A 26,716-nucleotide genomic window follows, 5' to 3' on the forward strand; every position below is an offset into this window, starting at 1 on the left:
AAATAGTTCAATTATTGTGTAGGCTAGTTTATATTGATGTTTGCTTGCTCATTATATAATTAAAGTTATGTTCTTTTCATAATATTGACAGTGTCAGTCTGTATACTTAATTTGAGCTTATAAGTTAAATGTTCTAAAAAAAAAATGCACTTTTTGACAAAACATAGGCAACCGATGGTCTAGGACTTTTCACAATTGGGACTGGACCCAAAAATCCATCGGTCTGGCTCTAGTCAAAAGCACTTAAGCTAGTCTCATCAACCAGGGATTGTGTAGCTCTGGGTTGACAGACTGTTATGATAAGAGGTACAGCACAGACCTTTCAACAGGCCCTCATCCCGGATCATTATTACATATACAGAAGGCTAACTGACCTTCCAGGTTGATGGAGTCAGCCGTGGAGGGGGCCAGGGACGCAGAGTCGTCAAAGAGTTTGAATCGCAGGCCATCGGTCTCTTCCATCTGTGCTGAGACGGAATCTTGAAGGTATGCGGTAAAGATAAGGGTTGATAGTTAATGAGTGATGTCATGTCAGGGGAAGGGGATGGCACGCAAGCATGCAGACACACACTCAAATCGGTGCACTCATGCATACACAGTACGCACGTGCATTCAATTTTACTCAAAAGACCCTCCCAAGCCCCCATATAATGTACAACAACAAAAACACAAAAGGTCTAGACCCTTAACCACTTAAAACCTATATACTTTGTTGAAAGAGATGTGCCCCAGGTGTGTATACTAGTAGGCCCCTTCCTCCACCCTCCCCCCCTCTATATACACACACACACACACACAACTCACCAACCTGGGACTAGTTCTCAATGGTGGAAGTAGTCTGTGCTAATGGATTAGGGTACAGCTGGAAAGGCCATTGGAGGCTGGGGGAGAAACACTCTCCCTAGGACTGAAAGGAAAAGAGATATTAAGGGTCAGACTTACCATATGAGTGATGGGGAGAGAGAGTCTACTTTACGTGGTGATAACGGTTCCACATTAAAACTAAGATGACTTCCATATCAATAAAGTGGCCTTAGAATTGTGCCTCATCTCTACCCTAAAAGAATTGAACACTGGAATGGTCATAAAAATTGTCATTCGCGGATATACCAAGTTGGGCGAAATTAATATTATATATGAAAACATGCATTTTTTGTATTATGACCCAATGTAACACATTAGAAAATGTTAATGTAAGTCATAACATTCAATATAAAAAACTTCAATATCAATTATTTATAGTGATTACTAGATAAATGTAATGTAATGAAATCACAAATTCAAACAATCAATAATTATTTTTTTCACAATATATTTTTTGTAATTACATTCTGCTTTAAATGTAACTATTTAGATTAGTATTTATTTTTGCGATATTTAGCAACATGTTGTCCCTTCCTACTTTTTTCCAAACATTTGATAGATGATGCTAGGATATGCATTAGGATTTTTGTTAAAAGAGCCAGGGGCAGGTCAGAGGTGAAGCAGGGTTACAGTACCCTACCCACTCACCACTGTGGAGACTAGGGTTCGATCCCTCTAGGTGCATGCAGCTTGACCGGGAGCATCAATGAGCACAATTGGTTGAGTATGCAGGTGGGAAGCTGGCAGGGGATTGTGTTCTTTGTCACTGCACTACTGACTCCTAAAGGTTGGTTGGGGAGTGGAACTGTGAGGGACAGCGTGTTCCTTTGCACGTTATGCCCTCCCGGTGAGGGTATGTGGCTGGCTACATTCTGCCCAGGCCAACTGTGGGGGTTAGCAGTGACAGGGACAGTCCATTGTCCAAGGGGATTTGGCATAACGATTAAATTGTGTGGGGAGACTAAATCCTGTTGGCACATCACAAATTTATTGAAAGCATATCAAGTTAAAAACGTGATCAGCCACTGCTTGACTACAGTCTGTCTTGGTATGTTGGTGTGAGTCCACTCTAGCCTGCAGCAGTCAAAGTGAAAGTAATTTTGCAACACAGTGCCTTTGTGCCTGACCACCATTCCTTGGTGATGCATAGCACTTGACTTGGCGAGCGTGGCCTCTTCGTTCGCTCTGCCAAAGCACTCATAGGGCAAAAGATGAGTACGAACCTAAATTATCCATAAGCAACAGCAATACTGTCTACTCACCTCATCTAACAAAATGTATGATTATAGCACTTTATAATAAATAATGTAGTCCTTTAGCTTTACATTTGTACATACCTGAAATGTATGTACAAATGTCAAATCTGCATTTAACCCATCCTAACTATTAGGAGCACTGGGGAAGTGCCAAGAATACAGGGGCCGGGGAGAAGTTAGAAGTTAAGTGCCTTCACAGGGACATTTTGACACATAAGCTGGGTGGTCTGGGGGCTGAACCGCCACTTTCTGATTACCAGATGGACTCTACCCACTCAGCTACAACCACTCCACTGTACACCCTATCATCAAAATACCAAATGAGGGATTTTTGTTTTTTTGTTGTGTGGAAGGCAGTACCTCTCCAGAAACAAATACTTCAGGAGGGTGCTTCTAACCACATTACACTCATAACAACAGACATAAACTTCTCACAAAAAGTTCGGAAGCTTAGCTTCGGTCGATTATTTCTCCCCTTCAATAAAATCAATTGGTATTGTGTTTTATAATCAGTTGATTAGTCACCTTTACAACGAGGTGGGTAGCGCCTCCCAAACATTTGCCAAAATCCCCCAATATGCTTCTGTTGGTAATTGCTCTTGTTTTCAGAGACCTGCCAGCACACACTTGCTGAGAGGTGCCAGTCACAGGCACCTGAGCATGGGTTTGAGCATGGGTCTTGCAACTTTGTTGAGTTTGTGTATGCTCTAAGCAGCAACACTGCCCCCATGGAAAGATGCCACGTTTGTCCCTTCAGGATTTGTCCCCCCGTGCAATAGGGCAAGTGAAGCTAGTGTTCCGTTACGCAGATTACGCATTATTTGATGTCAGCCCTGGTACCATTTGCAGGCAGGTGTGTGACTGGCACCTGAGCATGGGTCCTGCAACTTTGACATCGGTCTTTGTTACCGCAAATCTTGCCTGTAAATCTCTGGAAGAAAACCTATGGTTCCTCAGTGAAGCAAAGGGTGAGGAACCGGTCTTCTTGGGTTGTCGTCTTCCTTTGACTTCACCAGTCTCACAGAACTTTGTCCTAAGTTTGAAAATGGTACCAGGGCTGCTGACACCAAATAATGCTGCCACTCTGCATAACGGAACACCAGCTTCCACTTGCCCCATTGCGTGGGCCTTATCCTGAAGGGACAAACGTGGTATCTTTCCATGGGGGCAGTGTTGCTATTTGGAGCATACACAAACTCAACAAAGTTGCAGAACCCATGCTCAGGTGCCAGTCACACACCTGTGACTGGCAGGTCGCTCAAAACGAGAGCGATTACCAACAGAAGCATATTGGTGGATTTTGGCAAATTTTTTGTTGGCGCTATCCACACGTTTAGCTGTGTTGCTCATTCCACGAATGACCGATCCTTACAAGCTGTACCTCGTTGTAAAGGTGACTAATCAATGATAAAAATGATAAAACAATACCAATTGGTATTATTAAACGGGGCCGAAGTTAAGTTTCAAACTTTTTGTGTAAAGTTTAAAAACTTTAAATCATATTATGAGTGATTCATAGATGAATATTTGTTAGTTAACAGGAACGTTAAACTTACCTTCACTTTGCTGCTGACAACCCTTACTGCTTTATAGTGTTCACTCAAAGTCCCTTCAAACAGTGACGTTTCTGCATTTGAAAAAGAAAATACCAGATGGAGCGTGCTTGTCACAGTACTGAATCCCAACAAAAGGCTTGTTTCAAAACTAATCTGGCCCTGTGGAGAGAGAACTGGTTTGGCAGACTGTGACAGCACAGCTCAAGTTTGACCTGCTCTAAGGCAAAGACACATGACAGAAGTTGCCTCGGAGGAAGCAAAACATGGCAAAAATAACACAGATAAACGTGCTATGCTAAGCATTGCTAGAGGCTAATTGATTTAGATGGGGTGCTCAGGTGCCCAAAAGGGTGTGTCTGGCAGTAGTTCAGTGGTACGGCTGAGTTTCATGTCATATCGGTCCCTTCTGTTTCTTCTTTGCCCTAAGATACATATCTCCACTGCGTGGAAATAGGTCTGACAGTGAGACAGACGTAATTGCATGACAAGAATTATTATAACTGAGCTTTGAACCTTTCCTGTGTTGTGCACTAGCTGTTCCTAAACTAACATTCACATGACCAGTCTAGAAATGAAAATGGCTTACCTGTTTATACTCTTTTCAATGCCAGTATCTCTTCTTGAACGTCCTCATAGCACTGACAAAACAGAAAAAAAGAATAAACAAACAAGCGGAAATATGCCAAAAAGAATGCCAGTGAAGCTACTGGGGAAGGCAGTTTAACTAGCAACCAAAAATAACTTTGGTGTCAAATCCGACCAAGAGCAAGAGTCTAGCCCAGATCAAACAGGGTGGCTTTCAGTTACTCTGTGTGTGTGTGTGTGTGTGTGTGTGTGTGTGTGTGTGTGTGTGTGTGTGTGTGTGTGTGTGTGTCCGCGGACTCCGCGCATGTGTGTGTTGTGTGTTTTGGCAGGCTCTTGCACTGAACCTACTGTATCTTCTGTTGTGTACACAATTGCCTCCCTAAAATCAGCAGCAGTTGTTTTTAATATACACTGACCATTGTCAGCTCAACCCTTTACAACCATTGCCTCTGAAGAATCATACAGAAGCAGAGCAAACACCCTTTCTGCTCTGTGGGATGAAGCAGGTCATGCTAAACAATAAGCGTGGACAATACATGAGGAGATAGTAGGATATGGGAGGCTAACATTTAAAATTTGACATACTGTATAGGCTAATCCAATACAGATAGCAAAGCCCATTATGGCTTTGACAAAATGTGTCCCAGCATATCAAAAGGAATTAGCTTCAAATTGGTTTCATGCAGGATAATTACAGACGGAGGACTGGGGTTAGGACTCGCAGTACTTGTGTAGCAGCGTGTTATTATTTAAAGCTAAAAAGCACATGTTGAATGACAAGACACGCCCAAAACACACATTACTGTTTGACCAAAGAAGCTGTGAAAATGTCACATAGCCCAACACACACACACACACACACACACACACACACACACACACACACACACACACACACACACACACACACACACACACACACACACACACACACACACACACACACACACACACACACACACACACACACACACACACACACACACACACACACACACACACACACACGTTAGCCTCTAGCTCACCAGTAAAGTACACAGACAAGGATGCTTCCAGTCAGAAGGATCCTAACACTGTCTGCACAATTGAGAGGCTTAACTCATCTGTTGTTTACCTTTCTAAACCTCAAGTCACTCTTGATAAAATGTCAGCATACTTGGAAAAAAATGATCTCTTAAAGTAGGTCCATATGTTAGGTACCCATTACTGTATGTACGCAAGTAAGAGGTCAGGTGTCCTGGTATGTTAGCCTATATTGTGTTAGTGGCTCTGCCCCTCGTCTGGACTATGGAGTGACAGCCACACCTCGACTGATTCACCCAAACAACACTGCCTGGGAGTGGAGAGAGTAACATGAAATACGGGTGCTATGCTAGACAAAACAAGACCAGCAAGTCTGTCAGGTAACCATCCCACTGAGGGCTGAAAGGCAGGGGGTTTCACTGAGGACGTTTATGGAACAAAATCAACCTGTATTAAAAGGACGACTTCACCCATTTTCAACCGATCTTCATATAATTGGTCCTCACTAATGCTCATGATAAAATGGTACAAGAGGAGGGCTGTGGACAGTTCAGAAACCCGTCTACCAGTGACATCATCAATAGGGGATCCAAGCTAATAGCAACAGCAGGATTTCTATTCCTGGAACGTTGCAATGCAATAATAGAAGCCATTGTTCTCGTGTTTATACAGATCTAAATTAAAAATGTGAAATCTTGTTGGGAAAGAAAATCCTGCCTAACGATGATGTCACTGGTAGACGCGTTTCTCGAATGTCCACAGCCCTCCTATGAGACAAAAAAAAAATGGTACCATTTCATCATGAGTATTAGCGAGGACCAATTATATTAAGAGAAGATAGGTTGAAAATAGGTGAAGTCGTCCTTTAATGATCCATTTGGTTTGATTTGTACACTTTCAGTTACACTCCTTCTACCTCTCCTTTTTAACCCTCAGTCAGATCTGCATTATCCAATATAGCATGACCTGTGCAATATTATTGCTATATTTCTAACTGGTTTGTGCAGTAGATGATGCATCATAATACAATAATGTTCACAGTTCACACAGCTCACACTGGTTTGACCCATTCGGCTTAATATATTAGCTTTTTATACCAAATAATGATATCTTGTTCTTTCTTTTCTCTCAAATCTGCTATATAGCCTATATTTATATTTTTTACATTTTTTGTCAAATTCCTTGTTTGTGAAACTACCTGGCCAATAAACACATTCTGACTTCGATAGGTTTATAATTATAATAATGATTCATTATTAGACCCTGTCTTCCATGAGGATCTCAGACTTCATGTGGCCAGTCTATGACATCAGAAGTCATCTATGCCATCAGTACTCATCTCCATTATTTGAGCAAGGTTTCACAGCCCGATTTAACTGCCATTGACTTCCATAATAAAATTATTTAAAAAAATATTATAGAAAAAACATGTGGAAAGAAATTTGCGTAATTGCTTCCTTGGCCTACTGGCAGTCTGCTGTCTGCACAAGACATTTGGCGCTGATCATTCCAGTGGTTTATGAGATTAGGCTCGGGCACACTCCTCACACACATACACACATTTCTAGACAGCTCAGCCCCTACAGTATCACCATAAAAAAATAAAAGCATCTCAAACTATCTTTTTCTTGGCAAGCCCCAAATGATTAATTGCTGTGAAACTAACCTTTAGCTTGAGGACATCATAAAAGCTAACCAATACAACACAGTCAGTGATCCGTGCCGCTCTCAGCCTTAATATCTTGTGACTGAAGTACAGATGTATCCACAAGCTGTCTGCATAAAGAATCATTCACACCAACACCTTCTCAAAACAATAGCACCATCATGACAGCTCCTAGCCTTGACATGAAGTTTACTCATTAACTGAACCATGTACCATCCATGTACACACACACACACACACCAGGGGACCTACTGTTAGGTCCTCCATGAGATGTGAGATGTACAGTGTGTGTGTGTGTGTGTGTGTGTGTGTGTGTGTGTGTGTGTGTGTGTGTGTGTGTGTGTGTGTGTGTGTGTGTGTGTGTGTGTGTGTGTGTGTGTACTGAAGCAGTGAGAGCCTCAATTCAGTAGTCCCTAATTATAAACATGTGACCTCCCAATGGGCGGGCGGGGGTGTTCTGGGGCGTGGGACAGACACAGGAGAAGTAAACCCATTAATGGTTGTCCACCCAGTCAGGGAGCTTCCCCCCAATTTGGAATAATACCAAAATATCACATAAACTGGTACATCAAATGAACGAGGATATAATTAATAGACCTACATAAATTATACTAAAATACTACCAAATGTGTTTGCCACACTGGCAAACACATTTGTTAGTATTTTAGTATAATTTATGTAGGTCTATTAATTATATCCTCATTCATTTGATTAAAGAATGTTAGATGTTAGACAAAATGTCTGAGACATTTTGTCTAACATCTAACATTCTTTAATCCACATCTCTCAATACCGACTCCAAACCTGGCATTAGGTGATATAGTGTAACTTTTAGATCTGTAGTTGTACGTGTTGCCCATGTGAAAGTCCTTGCTCCATGCTGGGAGAATGTGAGGAATGCCAAGGTGCACAGTGAGAGAGAGAGCAGTGACCTGGATTCTTACCTATTGAAAAGAGCACTGCAAGTGTCAAATTAAATCATTATCAACAGGCGGAGGCTATAGGGTTTCTGGCCAACGACTGTCCTTGCAGACTAGACTCTCTAAGCAGTGGTGGAAAGTAACTTAAGTACATGTACTCAGGTACTGTACTTTTTTTTTTACTTTACTGGAGTATTTCCAATGTTCAGTACTTTTACTTCTACTCCACTACACATCTCAGAGACAAACATTGTACTTTATACTCCACTACAAATATTTGAAAACGCTAGCTACTAGATACTTTGAAGATTTTTAATAATTGATTGATGATGATTACAAGACGTACATTAACCACTTCAACCCTATATATATAATTCAGCCGATCTACAAGCTTTTGCGACGGTGCTTAGATCTGCTGCTTTCAAAAGATTTTCAGACATGACGAACTTGTGAAATGGGACATACTGCATAATGAGTACTTTTACTGTTGGTACTTTAAGTATATGCCAATACTTTTGTACTTATACTCGAGCATTTTTGAATACCGAACTTGTACCAAACTATTTCTACAATAGGTATACTTTTACTTAAGTAAAACATGTGAGTGAATTCTTCCATCGCTGCTCTTAAGGCTTCGTTTCATTTAATACACTAGTTTAAAGTTATCCAACAGTCTTCTAGTGTAAAACTTAACATTAAATGTACTATTAAAACAACTTGGCAGTTTATTTCACTTGTTTGAAGTCGGTGGAAAAACATGGCAGAAACCGACACTTAAAGCAGTTGATCAAAGTCCAACCGTCACCCATTCAATATCATTGAATCAATACTCAATTAAAACAATATGCCGTGTGTATCATGTTACATGTATGTAAAACGTGCCTTATTGGCGTCCCTTCGAACGCGAGCAACAAGTTTAAAATGTCTTCTTACCTATCGCGTTGACACACAGCAGCACAGAAGAGTTAACTAGTGTATCATTCTTTAGCCACTTCCAGGTATGACAACATTATATATTTTAAATTCTTCCACAGACACAACTTTAACTCTGTCTAGAGTCCCATGCGATGCTTCTATGGAACAAGTGCAGACCTACCGTGATGCCAGAGTGTGTGTGAGAAACAAGCAACCAGGTCTATGAAAACAAGCCCAAAAGAAGCGAGCCCTAGCCTCGCCATTTAAACATATACATTGGCTATTTGGAAAATAGCCGATCTACAAGCTCACAACGCGACGCGTTGTGAGCTTGTAGATCTGCTATTTTCCACAAACAAACAAAAATCATTTTTCAAATAAAATGTGAAATATTTTTGAAACATTTAAACAACACAAATCTTGTTTGGGGGTCCCTGATTGGTATAAAATATTTTCAGATGGGATGGGGTGTCTGTCTGCAGTGCAGACAAATACATATTAATCTGGGGGTCCTTGCCATGAAAAGGTTTGAGAACTATTGGTTTAAACAACATAAGGAAAGCCCAAATAAGCAACTACACTTTAGAAATAAGCCCCAAAAAAACGCAACCACCAACAAGCAACTTACCAGAAAAACAAGCCCAAAGTCGCTTATAATAAGCCGACATGGCAACGCGGTTCCCAATCCCAGACCAGCCCACCCTTCCAACAACGGGTGCGTTCGGAAATACAGCACTGAGCGCACTGGCCAATACAAACTAATAGGCGAGTGTGCTCCGGTGCGCAATTTCCGAACGCACCCAACATCTCCTTCCGTCTAGAAGCAGCGACAGGTTGTTACACCGAAATCGGCAACCTATCGAATTATTTGACTCCAGATGTCGCTCGTTTGAACTTTGGCAATGTTGTTGGCCAATCTGCAGACAGTGACAGTCACTGCAGTCAACTGCAAAGAATGAGAATAATTTGTTTACTATTTTCGATATTATTGGCCAAAAGATGAATGAAATGACAATAATTTCAGTGAAGATTACCTGCCATCCTCCCAGGCTCCCACCTGTCTGCAACAGTTAAGCAGTAATTACCTTTGCTCAACAGTGACCTCTTGTGTCAGTGTCAAATAATTATTTGTCAAAGATTATTATTATTAATCATCTACATTGATATTGAAATAAATCTTTAAGAAATTATGATTTGCGTAATTACTGTATTCTATACATTCGGTGTCTTTTAGAATATTCCAAGGAGACAATTAAAACGTTCAGCTTTATTGGCAATGGGGAGAATTACTGTTACTAATACCATCACTCTTTCTGCACTGTAGGCCTATCATAAATATAAAGACAATTACTACAGGTTGAACGGATTGCATTCACTGGACTCTTTCTAGCACAATACTTTCCAGCAATACACCAATGTAGTTATCAATTGAGGCTATCCTATATCAATGACTTTTTTTCTTTCAATCCATTCTTTGGCTTGATGTAGTAGGCCTATTGTACGGTATTGGTTCCAGACAGTGCATTCAAAATGCCAATATGCGTCCACTGATTGGTGATAATAGATTAATAAACAGACCCATGCTTTTGGGTATTTTGGATGTTTTGACTGACCTTTGTGACTGACCATAAACTCACCTGCTGCTCAAATAACACACCACTTATTAGTTTAATGTCATGATATTTGGCAATAAAAAACCCAAACTATTTATTCTGTATCAGTAATGCAAAGATCATACATAGAAAAATAGTAGATTGATAGTACTTAGCCTACATTAAAGAGAAACAGATTTAGCAATAACAACTTGAACACATTTGGCATGTTATGGCAACTAGAAAAACATCTTGAGATTTGATTAGTTTTGAACTTTCACTTTCACTTCTTTTGTAGACATGGATGGTATTATGACTGGTATTATATGTTATTTGGCTGAGCTTTTTCCTTTGTCATATATTGACATGCCTAAATTATACTCGGTGGTATGATGGTGACCTGACCAAAAATAGCAGATCTACAAGCCCACAAGTTACATCGCCATGGGGTGGTGCTCCAATGCAGACGCTTTTAATTGGTCTGACTGACTGCCAGACCTTTAATCAGGCCCCATCTCTGCTTGATATCTCAGATCAATCAGAGACATGCAGGCCATGACACAAAAAAAGACGGAGGAACTTTTGTAACTGGCCTTTTTCTGCTGATACATCTTAAAGAAGGAACCTATCTTCTTCATACAGTATAATTGGTCCTCACTCATTATAAGATGGTACCATTTATGTACTCACTCCGAGTCCCAGAGGAGGGCTGTGGACAGTTCAGAAACCTTGCTACCAGTGACACCATCGGTAGGCAGCTTTGATAAATTCAAACAAGATTTCAAACTTTTTTATTCATTTTTTATAAATGCAACAACAATGCCTTCTATTTTAGCATGCTAACAGGAAGAGAAAGGCCATAGTTTCTATTAGCTTGGAACCCCCATAGGTGAATGCAACAATGAATGCACTGGTAGGCAGGTTTCTGAACTGTTCATTGCCCAACGACCACCAATGAGATGCAGTGAGTAGATAGAAATTGTGCCACCTTATGAGCATTATGAGGACCAAGTATACGCAGATAAGGTTTCAAATGGGTGAAGTGCTCCTTTACGGTAATTATTCTTGTAGGTAACTGGAACACTCGCCCCAAAATGTGCCGAACGTTGCGAAGTCCGTTTCAGCCGACTCAGCGCCCTTTAAGTTATGCCCCGATAGAGACAATCATTAATTCCCCCCTAGTCTCGGTGGGGGGGGATTACCTGTTGGGTCTGACAGTTCCGAGGTCGCCGGATTTGTGGGTCCTACAGTTCCGAGGTCGCCGGGTTTGACTGGGGCGAGTGGACTTAGGTGGCCACTAAAACATGAGTCCGACTGTTCCGAGCATGTTTTGGGGCGAGAGTTCTTGTATTCGTCTTGTATACAGAGCTGCATGTCTGGCTTCCTTGAACTCTGCCCAAAGAGTCATCCTTACTACACAAACCTTTTCCAATTATTTTTAATAATGACTACCAATTTAGTCATTCTGCTAGTTCCCCAATTTGGCCAATTCTTTTTGTTGAAATGCCCGGCCAAGACAGAGGCACCACGGAGCATTCAAACCACTAGTTTCTGTGTTGGTGGGAAGGATCTTTACCCCCGCAGCACCTGAACACCCACACAAACCTGTTAAGGTGGGGGTTACAACCAAGCAAGCAACTAACCACACACCTCAACACACTGCCAAGGATGACCAACAGGTGGCACCTTCATGCCACAGAACATATCCACGAATTGAAATGTAGATCCAGTAACTGAATCTACCATCATTTCAACAAGATAGTGCTGCAGAAGGAGGACATATAAGACATGAGGTGATTAGAAATAAGAATCCTGCCACTTCATGAATGCACCTTTGCTGCTTTATTTACAGCTCAATTTGATTTGATCTTGATATTAGGGGCAGACATCTGAAGCTAAAGACGCCAACACTTTTCACCTGTGCATCCGATGGCAAAAAAAAGGACCAAGTGCAGTTGGTTGATCGAGAGTCCAAAAATGATAATTAGTATGATTTTCTGGATTAGAAAAAAATTAAACATAAGAGACTAAACATGTAAAAACCTTTTCCATGACCTGAAATACCTCATAAATGACATGTCAACTATGTACAAAAAACATCAATAATATATTTATATATATTTATAATCTTCTATACCCACTAAAATATACAGTACCAAAGAAGCAGCTATTGGTCAATCTGAGGAACTCGTTTTGTCAAAAATGCTTTTGAAAACAGTTTAAATATCCTTCAGCTGTAAATATGAAAACTCAGGGGGGGAAACAGAAGAAAGGGGGGGGGGGGGGGGGGAAGCATACATAACCCAACATAAATGTGTTTTAATCCGTGTGCTGTTTTGGAATACTGCAGAGTGTGAGGAGGCAGGTTACTTCCAACCTGCTCCAGTGAATAAACAGTTTGTTCAGCGATGGACCGTCTCTGACCATCCAACAGAGTTCACAAGCTTTGTTACTTGATATACAAGTCTTCTTGTGTTTAGTTGACATCGTGAGTACAAAGTTTCAGACACAAATCCCATGACAGCTGATGTAGGCCACAGACAAAATAGAAGGGCACTTTTTTTCCTTTTTCAAACCCCAGGATGGGGTAAACGTCATTTGATAAAGTGAGGGTCAGGGGGGCTGGACAAGTCTAAAGAGTCAGAAAAGCGACCATGAGTTTTAGCAGCCTTCTTGTTGTCAAAAAGAGTTTGTTTCACAGTTGATTCCATCGTCCGCCCAGTCTAGCACAAACTTGGCAATATATAAAAAAATACTACAATCGTGGACAAGAGAGAAGCAGAAAGTTCATCTTTAAATACAAAAAAAAGAAGAGAAAAAAAAGAGAAAAAAGTATCATCTGGTGTCCTTGGTTGGACTATACAGTAGTGTGTTGGTTTAGTGTGTGGCATCTGAGAAGAAAAAAATAATGTCCTGAGATATGCTTCGAGGGGCCTCTGAAGAGTGTGATGTGTGAGATCTATATAAAATTACGGAAAACAAAACAACAAAAAAAACATATACATATATATTTATATCTATAGCATCTGTGTGTTGGTGTTGGAGAGGAGGAGGTGTGTGTGTGCGTGTGCGTGTGCGTGTGTGTGCGTGTGTGTGTGTGTGTGTGTGTGTGTGTGTGTGTGTGTGTGTGTGTGTGTGCAAACACAGTATGTTATGATGGACTGGACCGCGGTAGGGCCAGTATTCGTCCGTTAGTCTTTCCCCCATTCATGTGTGTGTAGGGGATGTGATGCTCCTCGTAGCTGCCCCGCAGGCCCACGGAGGAGCCCTCGTCCCGGTCGGAGCACTGCTCCCGCTGCGAGTAGGACGAGGGGTCCAGCGGGATGCTCTCCATGTTCTCCATGTCCAGGTCGAAGTCCTCGCTCTCGGGGGGCTTGTTCTCCTCGCTGTAGAAGAAGGACATCTCCTGGAAGGACGGGTGCACGTCCTCGCGGAGCATCTCGATGATATCCTGGAACACGGGACGTGTCTTGGGGTTGTACTGCCAGCACATCTGCATCAGGTTGTGTCTGTGATGGGTAGTGGAGGGAGGGGGAAGGGGGAGGGTGGTTGTAGTTTATCATGCAGAAAAGTCGTGATGCTGGATTGCTTTGAGCTCGATTTGTACTTAGTCGTACGATGATGTCCCACACCAAACATTGCTGATGTACAAACAGACAACGGGTTGCATCGTACAACACGCTATGAGCTTGTAGATTGTTTGTGTCCTTAGCCTAACTGTAGGGCACTCAAAATATAGCAACATAAGCCTGCAACTATCAATTTCCTTCTTAAATTCGGTCAACTTTTTCGATTAATCGAATGCTTTTTTATACACAACACAAATCCATTAACCACTTAAGCCCTATTTTATACTTCATCACACAAATGCAAAAATAGTGAAAATAATCATGATATTAATTTGAAAGTCATATTGCCTAGCGCTAGAGTGTGTGTGTGTCAGTACTGTATGTAGCAGTAGTTGAGTCGCTGTAGTAGTAATAATAATAGTAGCAGTGATGATGGCACTATGGCAGTAGCAGAAGTAGCATTGGTTACAGTAGTGATATTAACCAACAGTCACACTAGTCTGTACTCACAGTCTGTCTGCGCAGTTATCCGGCCGGTCCAGGTAACCTCCGTCCATAACAAACTTGAGGACTTGCTCATTGGACAGACCCTGGTAGGGCTGCTCTGCCAGTGTACTGATCTCCCACAGCACCACCCCAAATGACCTAGCACGCACACACACACACACACACACACACACAGGTTTGTATTAGTATACTTGTGATGACATCAGCATTTTATGAATGCCATTTTTACCATTCTTTTTCATTTTTGACCCAAGCTGAAAATAGACGATCTACAAGCCTGCGACACGTTGCGAGTTTGTAGATCTGCTATTTTCGTAGTATAAATCAGGCACGACTCCAACCCTAGCCCCTATATATGCCTAATCCTAATACCAACCAGAATCTTTTTCCTTACTCTGAAAATATTCGTTTTTACCATAAAACAATCATTTCTCTTGTGAGGGACCAGGAAAAATGTCCTCACAATGTCTACTTCTCAAATTCTACTATACTTGTGGGGACATTTGGCCCTCACAAGTATACACGTACACACAAACACAAAAACAACATGGTGGAGAATAAGGACACGGCAATTAGAGCGCTGACAAGTTAACCCATTCAAACCGGGAACGCATCTGTGAAACCACTTTATCCATATTTTATACTTGGCTGGCTATTAAAAAAATAGCAGATATACAAGCTCACAGCGTGGCACCGAGTGCCGCGCTGTGAGCTTGTAGATCTGCTATTTTTGAAAAAACATTTGAAAAAATCTTTGCCTCTGGGGGGTCCCTGGAACAACATAATTTGAGATGGGGGTCGGCGGCCAAATACATATAATTTTGGGGGTCCTTGACGAGAAAAAGTGATATAGCAACATACATTTTTCAGAAAACTGTTAGGATTTAGAAGACATTTGTAGAATCCCCCAGAAGCAAAGATTTGAGTTACAAATGTTTGCTTTAAAAACAAAGATATATATATTTAAAGATTTGCAAAAATGATCACGATTTAAAAAAAATACTGTAGCAAATATACAAGCTCATATGAGCTTGTATATCTACTATTATTTTATAGCCAAATAAATCTAAAAATGACTGATTCTTTCCCTGTCTAAATGGGTTAAGGCTGGCAGGACACATTTGAGAACAGCATCCAGAGCTGGTAAACAACGGTGGAGGATCTGAGTGATCTGAGACTGGCAGGATAGCAGTGGAAAATAAATCAATGGAACATGTGCTGGAAGTTGCTTAATTAGAGAACTCCCAAAAGCCGCTGCTTTTTCGCAGTTCAACGAGTACGACCGAAACATTTTGTTTTTACAGCTAGTTTTACCATTGATACATTGCATATTCCTCATTATATTCTTATATGTAGATTGACTGTACATATTTATCCATATGGTTTGGTCATACTGTATGTGGTGTCTTCCTTTCTATATGCCCTGAAAACATGGGCTTTTTATTGTTCACAAGATGAGCTAGCCTTTATTATAAGAGGGATGTAAAAAAAGGAAAGACTGAAACTGGATGTTTGACTGACTGCAATCTGGGAACCCATCGCCAAATGAAAAGAAAAAACAGCGCCCTCTGGCCTCTGCTGTTTTTGACTATCTCACTTGGCTCTGGGAGGAAGTCGACGTAGCACACGTGCGCAAGGAAACCGGGGTTTTGGTCTGCCTTCAGCCTTTCACTTCCGGTGGTGCGACTATGTTTTCATTCCCACTAACAATATTTCTACACGGAACACTAACACCACTTCTCCCAGAGAACATGGATCGTTTTGGTTATAAGCCCACTTGTTTCTATGATGAAAGAAAGAGCAAGTTAAAATGTGAATAACTTTCCGTGGTTTTGTCTGCTCCGAGGACGCTATTGTTAAATGAGTTTCGGTTTGTTTCTAGTGGGGAAGGATCGGCAGACACGTAAATCCCGCCCACTACATTTGATTGGGTAAAGCACGGCCTGCTTCCTTATCTGAAGGCACACCCACTTGTAGGCCATATGACGAACCCCCCCCCCCGACAGATTCAAACGCAGAGCAGAATCTGTTCTTGAGAGATTAGACTGACTGAAACTAGATAAAACATTTTTTTTTTTAGTTTTTATTGTTTATTGTTCAATGTTACTCCCATTTGTGTTACTTGTGACCAAAAATTTAGTTTTTGTGTGCAATCTCTTATCAAAATAGAACCACATTTGTCTTTTTTATTTCATATAAGATGATGTCTGGCAACATATTTGTTTCTACTTGATTGTCTTATGTCTTGTGTGTTGTTTCATGATTTTTTTTTTTTACATTTCATCATGAAGCACTTGATTTCTACACAGCAGGAGGGCTACTCATTTAAAATGAGCCAAACGTGAGATGCAGTATCAGAGATTATTATGATCAATAATCTCTTTCAAAATCAACACACACACACACACACACACACACACACACACACACACACAGAGTACTGACCAGCAGTCTGAGTGTGCAGTGAAGACTCCATCCTTTAGGGACTCTGGTGCCATCCACCTGACAGGCAGCAGACCCTTCCCTCCTTTACGGTAGTAATCAGTCTCATAGATGTCTCTGGTCATACCAAAGTCTGTGGAAGGACAATGTAGCTAGTTCACCGTTATCTTTCATCCTATCTGACTAGTCTTGTCTCCTCTCTGTATCCTCTCTCGTCTCCTCTGTATTGTGCTTGTGAATATTGTGCACTTTATTGCAGTGCTATGGTTATACATTTATAGTTACTATATAGCAAATTGCTAACTGTATTTTCATATAAACTGTAAACAAAGCAAGTTGGTGTTCATCTTCAGGGAAAGGAATTAACCTAGATGTATTCCGTAAAATGTTCCTTGACCAAAATGTTTTACACATCCCACTTCCTGAGACGTATGATGGTATCCCGCACAAGTAGTTTATCGGCTATTTTCAGCACAGGATACATATGTACGACAAAGTAGAAATCAGGCTTTGAGAACCCGAACTGAACCGATTCACAACTCTTGCGACTCTCTCTTGACCGTACCTCCTATCTTGACGGTGAGGTCGGTAGCCACCATGCAGTTCCTGGCCGCCAGGTCTCTGTGGACAAACTTCTTGGCGTTGAGGTAAGCCATGCCGTCTGCGATCTCCGCCGCCATCTGGATCATTTCCTTGAGAGTGGGCGGTGGCCGGCCCGGGTTGTTCTGAAGTAACGAGGCGCATCGGAAACATTAACCAAGGCTACCGTTGGAAGCTATATGTGTGCGCTATAATATGTGGCATTATGGCAGCGGTTCCCAACCTTTTCTTGAAAATCGCGAAAGGGTTTGTGGCCCACCCATCTGAACACTTAACTAACACGGCAGCAATGCAGCCAAAGATTTTAAAAAATAACACCATGACAATTTCTTTACATTATCTTTTTCATATTAATGATGATCATTAAAATCTTAACTCACCGAGTGCCAGAATTATTTCTGGCTTTGTTGTCCCAGTGCCAGAGATTTTTTCAAAGTAAAAAAAAAGTGCTTAGGAAGCGAGATACAGCCTTTTTCAGTTATAAGTTAAACAAGGAGTGGATGGAGCTGCAAATCTTCAGATAATGATATCTTCGGTTCTGAACATCTTTTTCAAAAACACGTCATTGGCACGTTGCGCCATAGCGGTAAAACACGTGAAACATGTCAATGGCACTCAATGAGTTAAGTGTTTTGCCAATTATTTGGGGGCCCAATTGCAATATCCTCACGGCCAACCAGTGGAGCACCGGCTCACAGGTTGGGAATCGCTGCCTTATGGAATATTATGTGTTGACCTTACAGTATGTTGCCTGTACTGCAGCAGACCTACAGTATTGTAATGGGTGTTCTTAATCTTAACCCATTCAATCCGGCAACGCATCTACAAATTTACATTTACATTCCTAACTGGTTTCTGAAAATCGTATGTTACTATATCAGTGGTGCTCAAACCTTGTCCATGTCAAGGACCCCCAAAATGATATGCATTTGGCCACCGACTCCATCTCAAAATATTTAGTTCCAGGGACCCCCAGAAGCAAAGATTTGAGTTACAAATGTTCGCTTTAAAAATACATATATTCAAAGATTTGCACAAATCAAAAATAGCAGATCTACAAGCTCATGGTGCTGCGCTATGAGCTTGTATATCTGCTATTTTTATCTGCTAAAATATCTGCTATTTCTTTTGTATATCTGCTATTTTTGCGTTCCCGGATTGAATGGGTTAATGTAATCATTCCATCCCTCCAAGTAAAGTAAGGGGATAATAAGTGTAATCAACCATCAGCATGGAGTGTAAGGTCAGGTGACTGTACCTCAGAGTCGGGTCGCAGGCAGCGCAGGAAGGTCTTGAGGTCACCGTGTGTCATCAGCTCCATGACCACCAGGGTTGGCTGACCCTTAGACACCACGCCCAGAAGACGGACCTGAGGGACAGAGGGGGGAGGGGGGGTTTCTTAGCTATGGTTGGCACAGTTTGTTGGGTTATACCAGTGGTTCTCAAACTTGATAATTTCGTTAACTCTGAGAGTGTACAAATGGAACCAAATGGACCTATGGTTCCATTTGTATGCTCTCAGAGTTACAGACCTGTAAGGGTCCATTTAGAACCCGCTCAAGGAACCCTGAGGGCCCCTGGAACCACTGGGTTATACAGTAGCACTGTGAGAAAGGAACCTTGTAATAGGTCATGTGGTAGAACAATCAGTCTCAGCGCAAGGAATGGGGAAACATAACTTGAAGAACCAGTCCAAGAGCAAAGTTAGAGATATAAATAGAAAAATAAAAATAAGCCAGTGGGATGCACACTCATCTCCAGCATGCACAACTCTCATCCAAACCGTGTATATTTAGACTCCGAATCAAATATAGCCAATTATGTTGTTGGCAATGGTGACTGTGAAATGGCACCGAGTAATAACAATGTACTTGTAACATGCATAACGCAAGACCGCCTACCAGAATAAATATAGCTGGCATATTACAGTAGGCATATTTTAGATGTTCCCCGCATGTGTCTGAGTGTGTTTGTGTATAGAGCACATCTCTCTCTTCAGATGTTGTGGTCTCTCCTTACCACATGGTGACAGGAGAAGGCCTTCATGACCGAGGCCTCGTTGAGGAACTCGATCCTCTCTCTCAGGCTGGCGGATTCGTTGACCGTCTTGACCGCCACGCGTAAATCCGGCTCGCCCTTCACTATGTCCTTTGCGATGCCCTCGTACACCATGCCGAAGGAGCCCTGGCCCAGCTCTCTGAGGATGTTGATCTTTTCCCTGGGCACCTCCCACTCATCTGGCTCATACACTGCGGAGACATTGGTACTGTATTATTGTCGCTGTCGTGGTAGGAAACCATGTATGTCCAAAATCGTTACTTTTCAAGAAATGGGAAAAAAGAACCTGTGTTCCAATGGATCCAACGTAGTTGTTATTTAAGTTCTTGTTAATGCTTTTCACTGTTTAAATATTTATAAAACTCACAGACATAATTAACCCCTTTCGTTTTCACTTACAATTTTAAATAATGTGCTCACACGCTACTTTTGCATGACATTGTAGTATGCCAATTTTAAGTTGACAAAGTTGAATTATGGAGACATGTTGTTTCTACCTGACAGCGATGATATGCATGTGCACTGACAACATTTTTGTATCAGTGTTCTGCGCTGTCCTCTTCCACATAGAGGTAAACATTTCAAGCAGAGGCTATTAACCCACTGAGAGTTTCCCTATCAAGGATAAAGGTTTAATCTCATTACTTACCATCATTACAACTAAGATATTCTGGGTTTGAAGAAGCATAGATGGGCCCACTTGGCACTTGAGTTTGCCTAAGAGAGTAAAAAAGGAGAGAAAAAAAAAGTAATGCTAAAGAGTCTGAACGATGGCAAATGCATGAAATACGATGTGGAAAACACATTAGTGTTTCAGTAGTAAACTCAGTATGTGAGAAATTGCTTTCTTTACTGAAGACCGGTTTCTGTTATGATTTACTTGAATGGATTGTTTTTCAATTACTGTATGTCAGAGGAAGTAGACTGACTACTTATATGATTGACTGTCAATCCATGAGCAAATGTTTCCTTTCATAGAATGACAATATATGCAACATTTACTGCAACATTCGGAGTTCACTGTTCACAACCCATTTTTGTGCAGTACAGGAATATGTGTTATATGGTGAATTCTCTGTACACGCAGAATCTAAATGAGTTGTTTTTCTTTTAGTTTTGTTTTTCCACAGCAAATACCAGTCAGCAAGAACAAGTCAGACAGTACGCAACATTCACCATGGTAACTAAAAGACGGCACGGATGCAGCAGTGCTAAAATTACCTTTCCATTAAATTATCCCCCCCTCCTCCCCATTGTTCACTGTTCACAAACCATTTTGGGGAAGTACAAGAATATGTGTTATATGGTGAATTCTCTGTGTAACGTAGAATCTAAATGACACCGAGGCCAGTGAAGTGAATGAAGAAAATGGGGTACAACGTACTTCTTCTTAAACATAATGAATCCTGCTCCTGCCACAAACAGCAGGAGGATGAAGCAGATGATGGGGCCAATGACGATCTTCATCACATTGGTGGGGTCCACCCCTGTCAAAACACCACAGACATTGAGACATCTTCATCAAGTGAAATACAAACAAATCCCCCAATGAAACCCACAGCATTTTAAACACTTTAAATCTGGCCATATGTTTCTAAAACAGCTGATGTACAAGCTTGCACTGCGACGCGTTGTGAGCTTGTAGATGAGCTATTTCAAGTATAAATCAGGCTTAAGTGGTTAAATGTCAAGGATTGTCGGCTGAATGGAATGTGCAATAAGTAGCATCCCTCAATCTGTTGATGATAACGGAATAAAGATGGAGGGTTAAAGAAGTAATAAGTCACATGGAGACAGTTTATAAGTGTTCAGTGTTTTCATTTTAAAAAGAAACTCGTATGCAACTTATTCCTGTCCGTCTAATTTCTTTATGGATTTTGAAGATTGTCTCTGATGTTTATTATGATATGTATGGCTAATAGAGGCTGTACAACACCACTGTGTACTGGTCTATATATAAATCTATTGATGTCGAACATTCTTCACAAGAACATCACAACCTGTGAAATAACAGCTAGTCTAATAATACAATCGATAGATAAACAGTATAGATCGATAGATAGATAGATTTTTATTTAACAGGACTCTTATAGCAGTACTTTTGCAGATCCGGAAAAGATAAAATACATTTTCCATATGCTATCCTGCTGTCCAGTGTCCATAAATGCCACCCTGCATATGAAATGGTTGTAATGAGATTTTCATTGTGTGAGGTTTGACATCATGTCAGACAGTACTTACTCAGGTCCAGGACATAGAAGTGGGTGGGTTCGGTCCAAGAGCCGTTGCCGGCCAGGGACGTTGCCCGGAGCCTCACTGTGTAGTTCCCAGGGTGCACCACTCTCAGCATGCAGCCATTGGCCGTTTTGTACATTTTCCTGGATACGCAATAGTGTAGCTCCTAAAAAATAAAAAATAAACATATATACTATATATAGAATGCATCATATTATTTGTACTGTAGTGTACATATATACACACATATATATATATATATATATATACCGTATATAGGGAGAGAGAGAGATAGCATCCTATTATACGTATAAAGAGGATCTGTGCAAATGTGCTTTAACAGAAGGACAATCAGAGTTGTTTTTCTTTTAGTTTTGTTTTTCCACGGCAAATACCAGTCAGCAAGAACAAGTCAGACAGTACGCAACATTCGCCATGGTAACTAAAAGACGGCACGGATGCAGCAGTGCTAAAACTACCTTTCCATTAAGGCCATTATCAACCAAATGGTCCAGTTTCAAAACAACATCTTGTTCTGGGCTAAAGTGTCTGGGGGAATAAACAGCTGCAGCATGTACCAGTGTGGGTGGTTTCATGGTCTGGCTGGATGAGTGCAATTATATTCTCAACTCCATCAAATGACTAGGTTTGTGTTTTGCTTGTTTTGGAAAATGGAGCATGCAAATAAAAATGTGTGTGTGTGTGTTTTCTCTCTCTGGGAGAGTAAATGTGTTTGCACGTTCATTTATTTTGAAATGTCTTATTTCATTTATTATAATTTTTTTTACAATAAATGGTTGAAATCTGTGTATCTGCCATTTGCATATCTCTAGAACTGTCTGTTATTTTTTCCTCACAGGAACTAAATGTGGAAAGCATTTACAGTAGAGATACCACCCTTATGTTTAAACATATTTCGTAATAGCAAAAAATATTTATTCATAAATCATATTATTTGTGATGCTAATCAATCAATATTTTCTCCTGCAATAATCAATACTGTTTTCATCGGCCCAGCCATACTTGCTAGTAACAGAAACGTGCATGTGTGTGTGTGTGTGTCCTCTCACCTCAGTATCCCCCAGTCTCTTGTAGTGGACCTCATACAGGATGATCATGCCATTGGGAGTTTTGGGCTCCTGCCATTTGATGTGCACTGTGTACTCTGTCACCTCGGAGACGATGGCCCCCACAATGTCATCAGCTTTGTCTGAGGAAGACAAAATGAATGGCTCTCTAGGGTGCAGGATGTATTCGCCAACAATAGCCTCACACAGATGATATGATAACCCGGACAGCATTTATCTCTACCCATGTGGATATCAATTTCTGTGGTGCTCAAGGAAGGTATCTGATTTCATCTTTTTGTTATTAGATAAGAGTATAGTGGTGCCATAGGAATATAAGGCAGGGACATAAAACATAGAACAAAGATCAGCAGTCAGGACCTGGATTCAAACCCAAGACATTTCAAGTACATGGTATGTACCATGAACCTGTGTTCCACTGGGATGTCTACTGGTGGATAGTTATTTATTATCCCGATACACTTCAACAAAGATTTTAGTAATAGTGACTTAACATCACCTGTGGACAACTGCTCTTAAAGACATGCACTGTCATTTTGTGAGGGTATGCTAGGGTTAGATATGCACATGAAATATTTGTCAACTTACAGAAACATTCTGTGTTTTCCCTGAAAAATCCCTTATAGAGATATTATAAAAAAAGAAATGCTAATAATTAAGAAAAGTGCCCTAGACTCTCCTAGACACCCCAAGATGCCCCCCAGATGTTGACCTGCTATTTGTACTGTATCACTTGATGAATTTCTTGGCACTGTATTTACTTGACTGGTTCCCTGTTGTTAGCTGACAAGAGTTCATGCCATTTACTCCAATCATGCAATGCTAAGTCGCTCTGGATAAGCTAAACGCCTAAATTGTTCATTGTAAATGTAAATAAATGCTAATGCTTGTGCTTAAACCTATTGAAAAATAAACAGGTTATTTTGCACTAACTGGATGCGTTTATAGTACTGTATCTAAATAAAAGGTGATTCTTATAAATCCCCCCATCTTGAATGTTAAGTGTCTTTACCCTCGGGCATGGTACGGGCACTGACATAGGCGGCCATGCTGCAGCGTCCAGGGTCGGTGGGGTGATTGCAAGCATGGACCTCTATCTGGTAGCTGGTGAAGTGCCGCAGGTTGGAGATAACGGTGGACTCCTTGGTCACCTCCGTCTTGGTGCTCTCGAAGCTCTCCTCCCCCTCCTCCACATCCTCCTCCCCCTTGTCTCCCCCGGGCCTGCGTGTGCCTTCAGGTGTGCTCGGGGCGGTGGTAAGGAACGGATGCGTTCGATTGGCGATGCCCATGGCTGACCGCCGCTGTCTGTTGGGTCTGTGGTGTGGGAAAGAAGCTGTCATGTCATGCTGGCTCTGGGCTAAATGTCACCTCACAAAAATAAACACGTATACAGACAAACCCAACATTTTGTCGTTTTTACAAGCAAGGGAAAGTAAAGATCCCTTCTAGATGCATTCCGTTGTTTCCCACGAAACAAGACGCAGTGGGATGTTTAGTCGTTATGCCAAGCCCCAGTTTTACCCTCACATAAGGTCAGTGTAGTCTACAACTACATTGGAGCAGAAAACAAATGATGTCGCCAGCCGCTTCTCTACACCTGACAGTGAGGAGTTTCATCGGGAGAACGTATGCGTCTGCTAAATGACTGTAATGTAATGTAATGTATGCTGAAGAACACGCTATTCCTCCCAGTTCTGCTCCCTGCAGAACAACCTGTAGGAGTCACAAGTGCTGGCTTCCCATCCGTGAACATATTCAATTGTGTTCCGTGAAACACCCAGCCAAACCGGATTGAACGCCTAGTGTCTGTGGTGGTGGCCCAGGCACCACCCAGACGCCAAAAACAGTATGATTTGCGAACGTGTTTTGTGGATACAATTACCACCTGAACGTGTATAGGGTGTGATAACCTATTAGCTGGTTTGTAGTGATGAGGCGATCACCTTCACCGCAGTCCTTTATTGAAACTACAAATTAAGGATAACTTGTGCACCAGACAGAGACGAAGCCATTTCAAGTTGTCCATGAATGGCATTATGTAGGGAGGATCTTAATACTCAACACAAGAGGGTGCATGTGAGCCTTAAATTACATGGGAATGTGACCCAAAGTTAAAAGGTTGGGTAAGTGATATTTTCTGGTTAAAACAAGTGTTTTTTGTTAAAAGGTATATATATATATATATATATATATATATATATATATATATATATATATATATATATATATATATATATCAGGAAAGAGTACCCATTTAACAGCTATTTGTGTAATCACTTGTTTAATCTGTAACCTGTGTGGGTTCCCTCTCCTGATTGGATAACATAGGTATCCTGACCTGCAAATGCATGTGCTTAATAAAAAAGCTGGAGAGACAGGGAGACTCCACTCTTCTTAAACTGAAACAGTTGAGTGTAAACTTAATTATATTGAATATATTAAAGGTAGGGTAAGTGATCTTTTTTGGTTAAAACAAAAAGTATTTTGTTAAAAGGTTAAAGCACTATATTCTGATAGTAATCATTGCTATAGAGTGTTTGTTCAGTAACAGGAGTCTCCCCGTCTCTCCAGCTCTTTAATAAACAGAATTCTCCGGTAGGTGTCAAAATCTCAGAAGAAAGTACCAATTTTTAAGCTTCATTTTTATAGTGTTCCAGTTCCAATTTTGCATGCTAATTTCTTGGTGTCATCACTTCCAATTTCACTTGTTTAATCTATATCCTGATTGAGTTCTCTATCCTGATAAGATAAAATTGAAAATGAAACTGAAACGAAAATGCATTTTCTGTTTTATAAAGAGCTGGAGAGACAAGGAGACTCCTTTTACTGAACAAACACTCTATAGCAAGGAGTACTATCAGAATATACAGTAAGAGCTATTTAACACTTATTTTAACCAAAGAAAATCACTTACCCTACCTTTAAATATAATAACTCACAAAAACAAAATAAAAATACCAAATTACTGTTTACGAGACAGACTCTTCGCAAACCATGTTGTTTGTCAGCTGTCGTCAAGTATGGATTGGTGTTAAAAATGGATCGGGTGCAACACATGACCAATCATTACGGCAAATACATTAAACAGAGTCAACAATCATTAGTGCAAACATACCGATCACAGAACTGCCAGCATAAAATACGTTGTAATGAGTTTTTTACAGTACAGGTCAGACAAATGTGTGTACAGACAGCCAGAGGGGCATGACCATTCATTACAAGAAAATATGTCCAATATGTGACCAACGAAAAACTTAACAGCTTGTGCCCGTGGTTTCCACAGTAATGAAGCCTATCACGCACCTGGCACCCTTCATGCCTCTTGCAATAGATTACTGACCAGCTGACAATGTTGATGGACATACAATTAAAAAAACGTAAATTTATGGATGACGTTTTAGACGTTTTGTCATTTTGTTTTATTTGGAAGAAGAAGGTGTGAGGCTGAGGAAGGTAAAAAGAAATAAAGCATTACGCACAGTCTTATGGGAACCAATTGAGGTTTCCTTGAAGCTTTGCCAATCAATCTAACAATTCCTGCTGCGATGAGTCGTAAGCGGACATACATCCTAAAACCACTGCCTACATACAGTAGGAAGCTTCCAGTTCCTTGCAAATGAGACGGATCCATTAGACCAGTGGTTCTCAAACCTTTTCATGTCAAGGACCCCCAAAATGATATGTATTTGGCAGCGGACCCCCATCTCATTCATAACTCAAAGATTTGAGTTACGAATGTTCGCTTAATAATATATATATTCAAAGGTTTGCACACATTTTCAAAAATAGCAGATCTACAAGCTCCTGAGCTTGTTTATCTGCTATTTTTGAATAGCCAAA

At 40.9% G+C, this 26,716-nt stretch overlaps 3 protein-coding genes across 5 annotated transcripts in view; 1 reads left to right on the forward strand and 2 right to left on the reverse strand.

Annotated features, from left to right (window-relative positions):
* arhgef18a (rho/rac guanine nucleotide exchange factor (GEF) 18a) overlaps positions 1-8,944 on the reverse strand; it is a 35,981-nt gene extending 27,037 nt beyond the window's left edge. Inside the window, exons 1-5 of one of the 3 annotated variants that reach the window (XM_080440767.1) lie at positions 8,804-8,944; positions 4,263-4,314; positions 3,677-3,747; positions 805-907; positions 375-479 (exon numbers count right to left, since the gene is read on the reverse strand). In XM_080440767.1, coding sequence (XP_080296893.1) covers positions 375-462 — 88 coding nt within the window. In that variant the 5' untranslated portion in view covers positions 463-479; positions 805-907; positions 3,677-3,747; positions 4,263-4,314; positions 8,804-8,944. The remainder of the gene's footprint in view (positions 1-374; positions 480-804; positions 908-3,676; positions 3,748-4,262; positions 4,315-8,803) is intronic. The other 2 variants (XM_080440766.1, XM_080440768.1) reach the window with 2 other exon arrangements.
* Positions 1-26,716, forward strand: part of sppl2 (signal peptide peptidase-like 2) — a 237,084-nt gene that overhangs the window by 61,145 nt on the left and 149,223 nt on the right. The gene's annotated exons all lie outside the window — the stretch shown is intronic.
* insra (insulin receptor a) overlaps positions 11,492-26,716 on the reverse strand; it is a 63,873-nt gene continuing 48,648 nt past the window's right edge. Inside the window, exons 11-21 of the mRNA XM_080441144.1 lie at positions 23,889-24,190; positions 22,859-22,998; positions 21,795-21,954; positions 20,938-21,040; positions 20,203-20,270; positions 19,515-19,744; positions 18,754-18,864; positions 17,461-17,620; positions 16,899-17,028; positions 14,457-14,591; positions 11,492-13,886 (exon numbers count right to left, since the gene is read on the reverse strand). Of these exons, the coding sequence (XP_080297270.1) occupies positions 13,529-13,886; positions 14,457-14,591; positions 16,899-17,028; positions 17,461-17,620; positions 18,754-18,864; positions 19,515-19,744; positions 20,203-20,270; positions 20,938-21,040; positions 21,795-21,954; positions 22,859-22,998; positions 23,889-24,190 (1,897 nt within the window). The 3' untranslated portion in view covers positions 11,492-13,528. The remainder of the gene's footprint in view (positions 13,887-14,456; positions 14,592-16,898; positions 17,029-17,460; positions 17,621-18,753; positions 18,865-19,514; positions 19,745-20,202; positions 20,271-20,937; positions 21,041-21,794; positions 21,955-22,858; positions 22,999-23,888; positions 24,191-26,716) is intronic.

Source organism: Gymnoscopelus braueri (genome assembly GCF_963280865.1).
Source record: "Gymnoscopelus braueri genome assembly, chromosome: 10".
NCBI classification, from domain to species: domain Eukaryota; kingdom Metazoa; phylum Chordata; class Actinopteri; order Myctophiformes; family Myctophidae; genus Gymnoscopelus; species Gymnoscopelus braueri.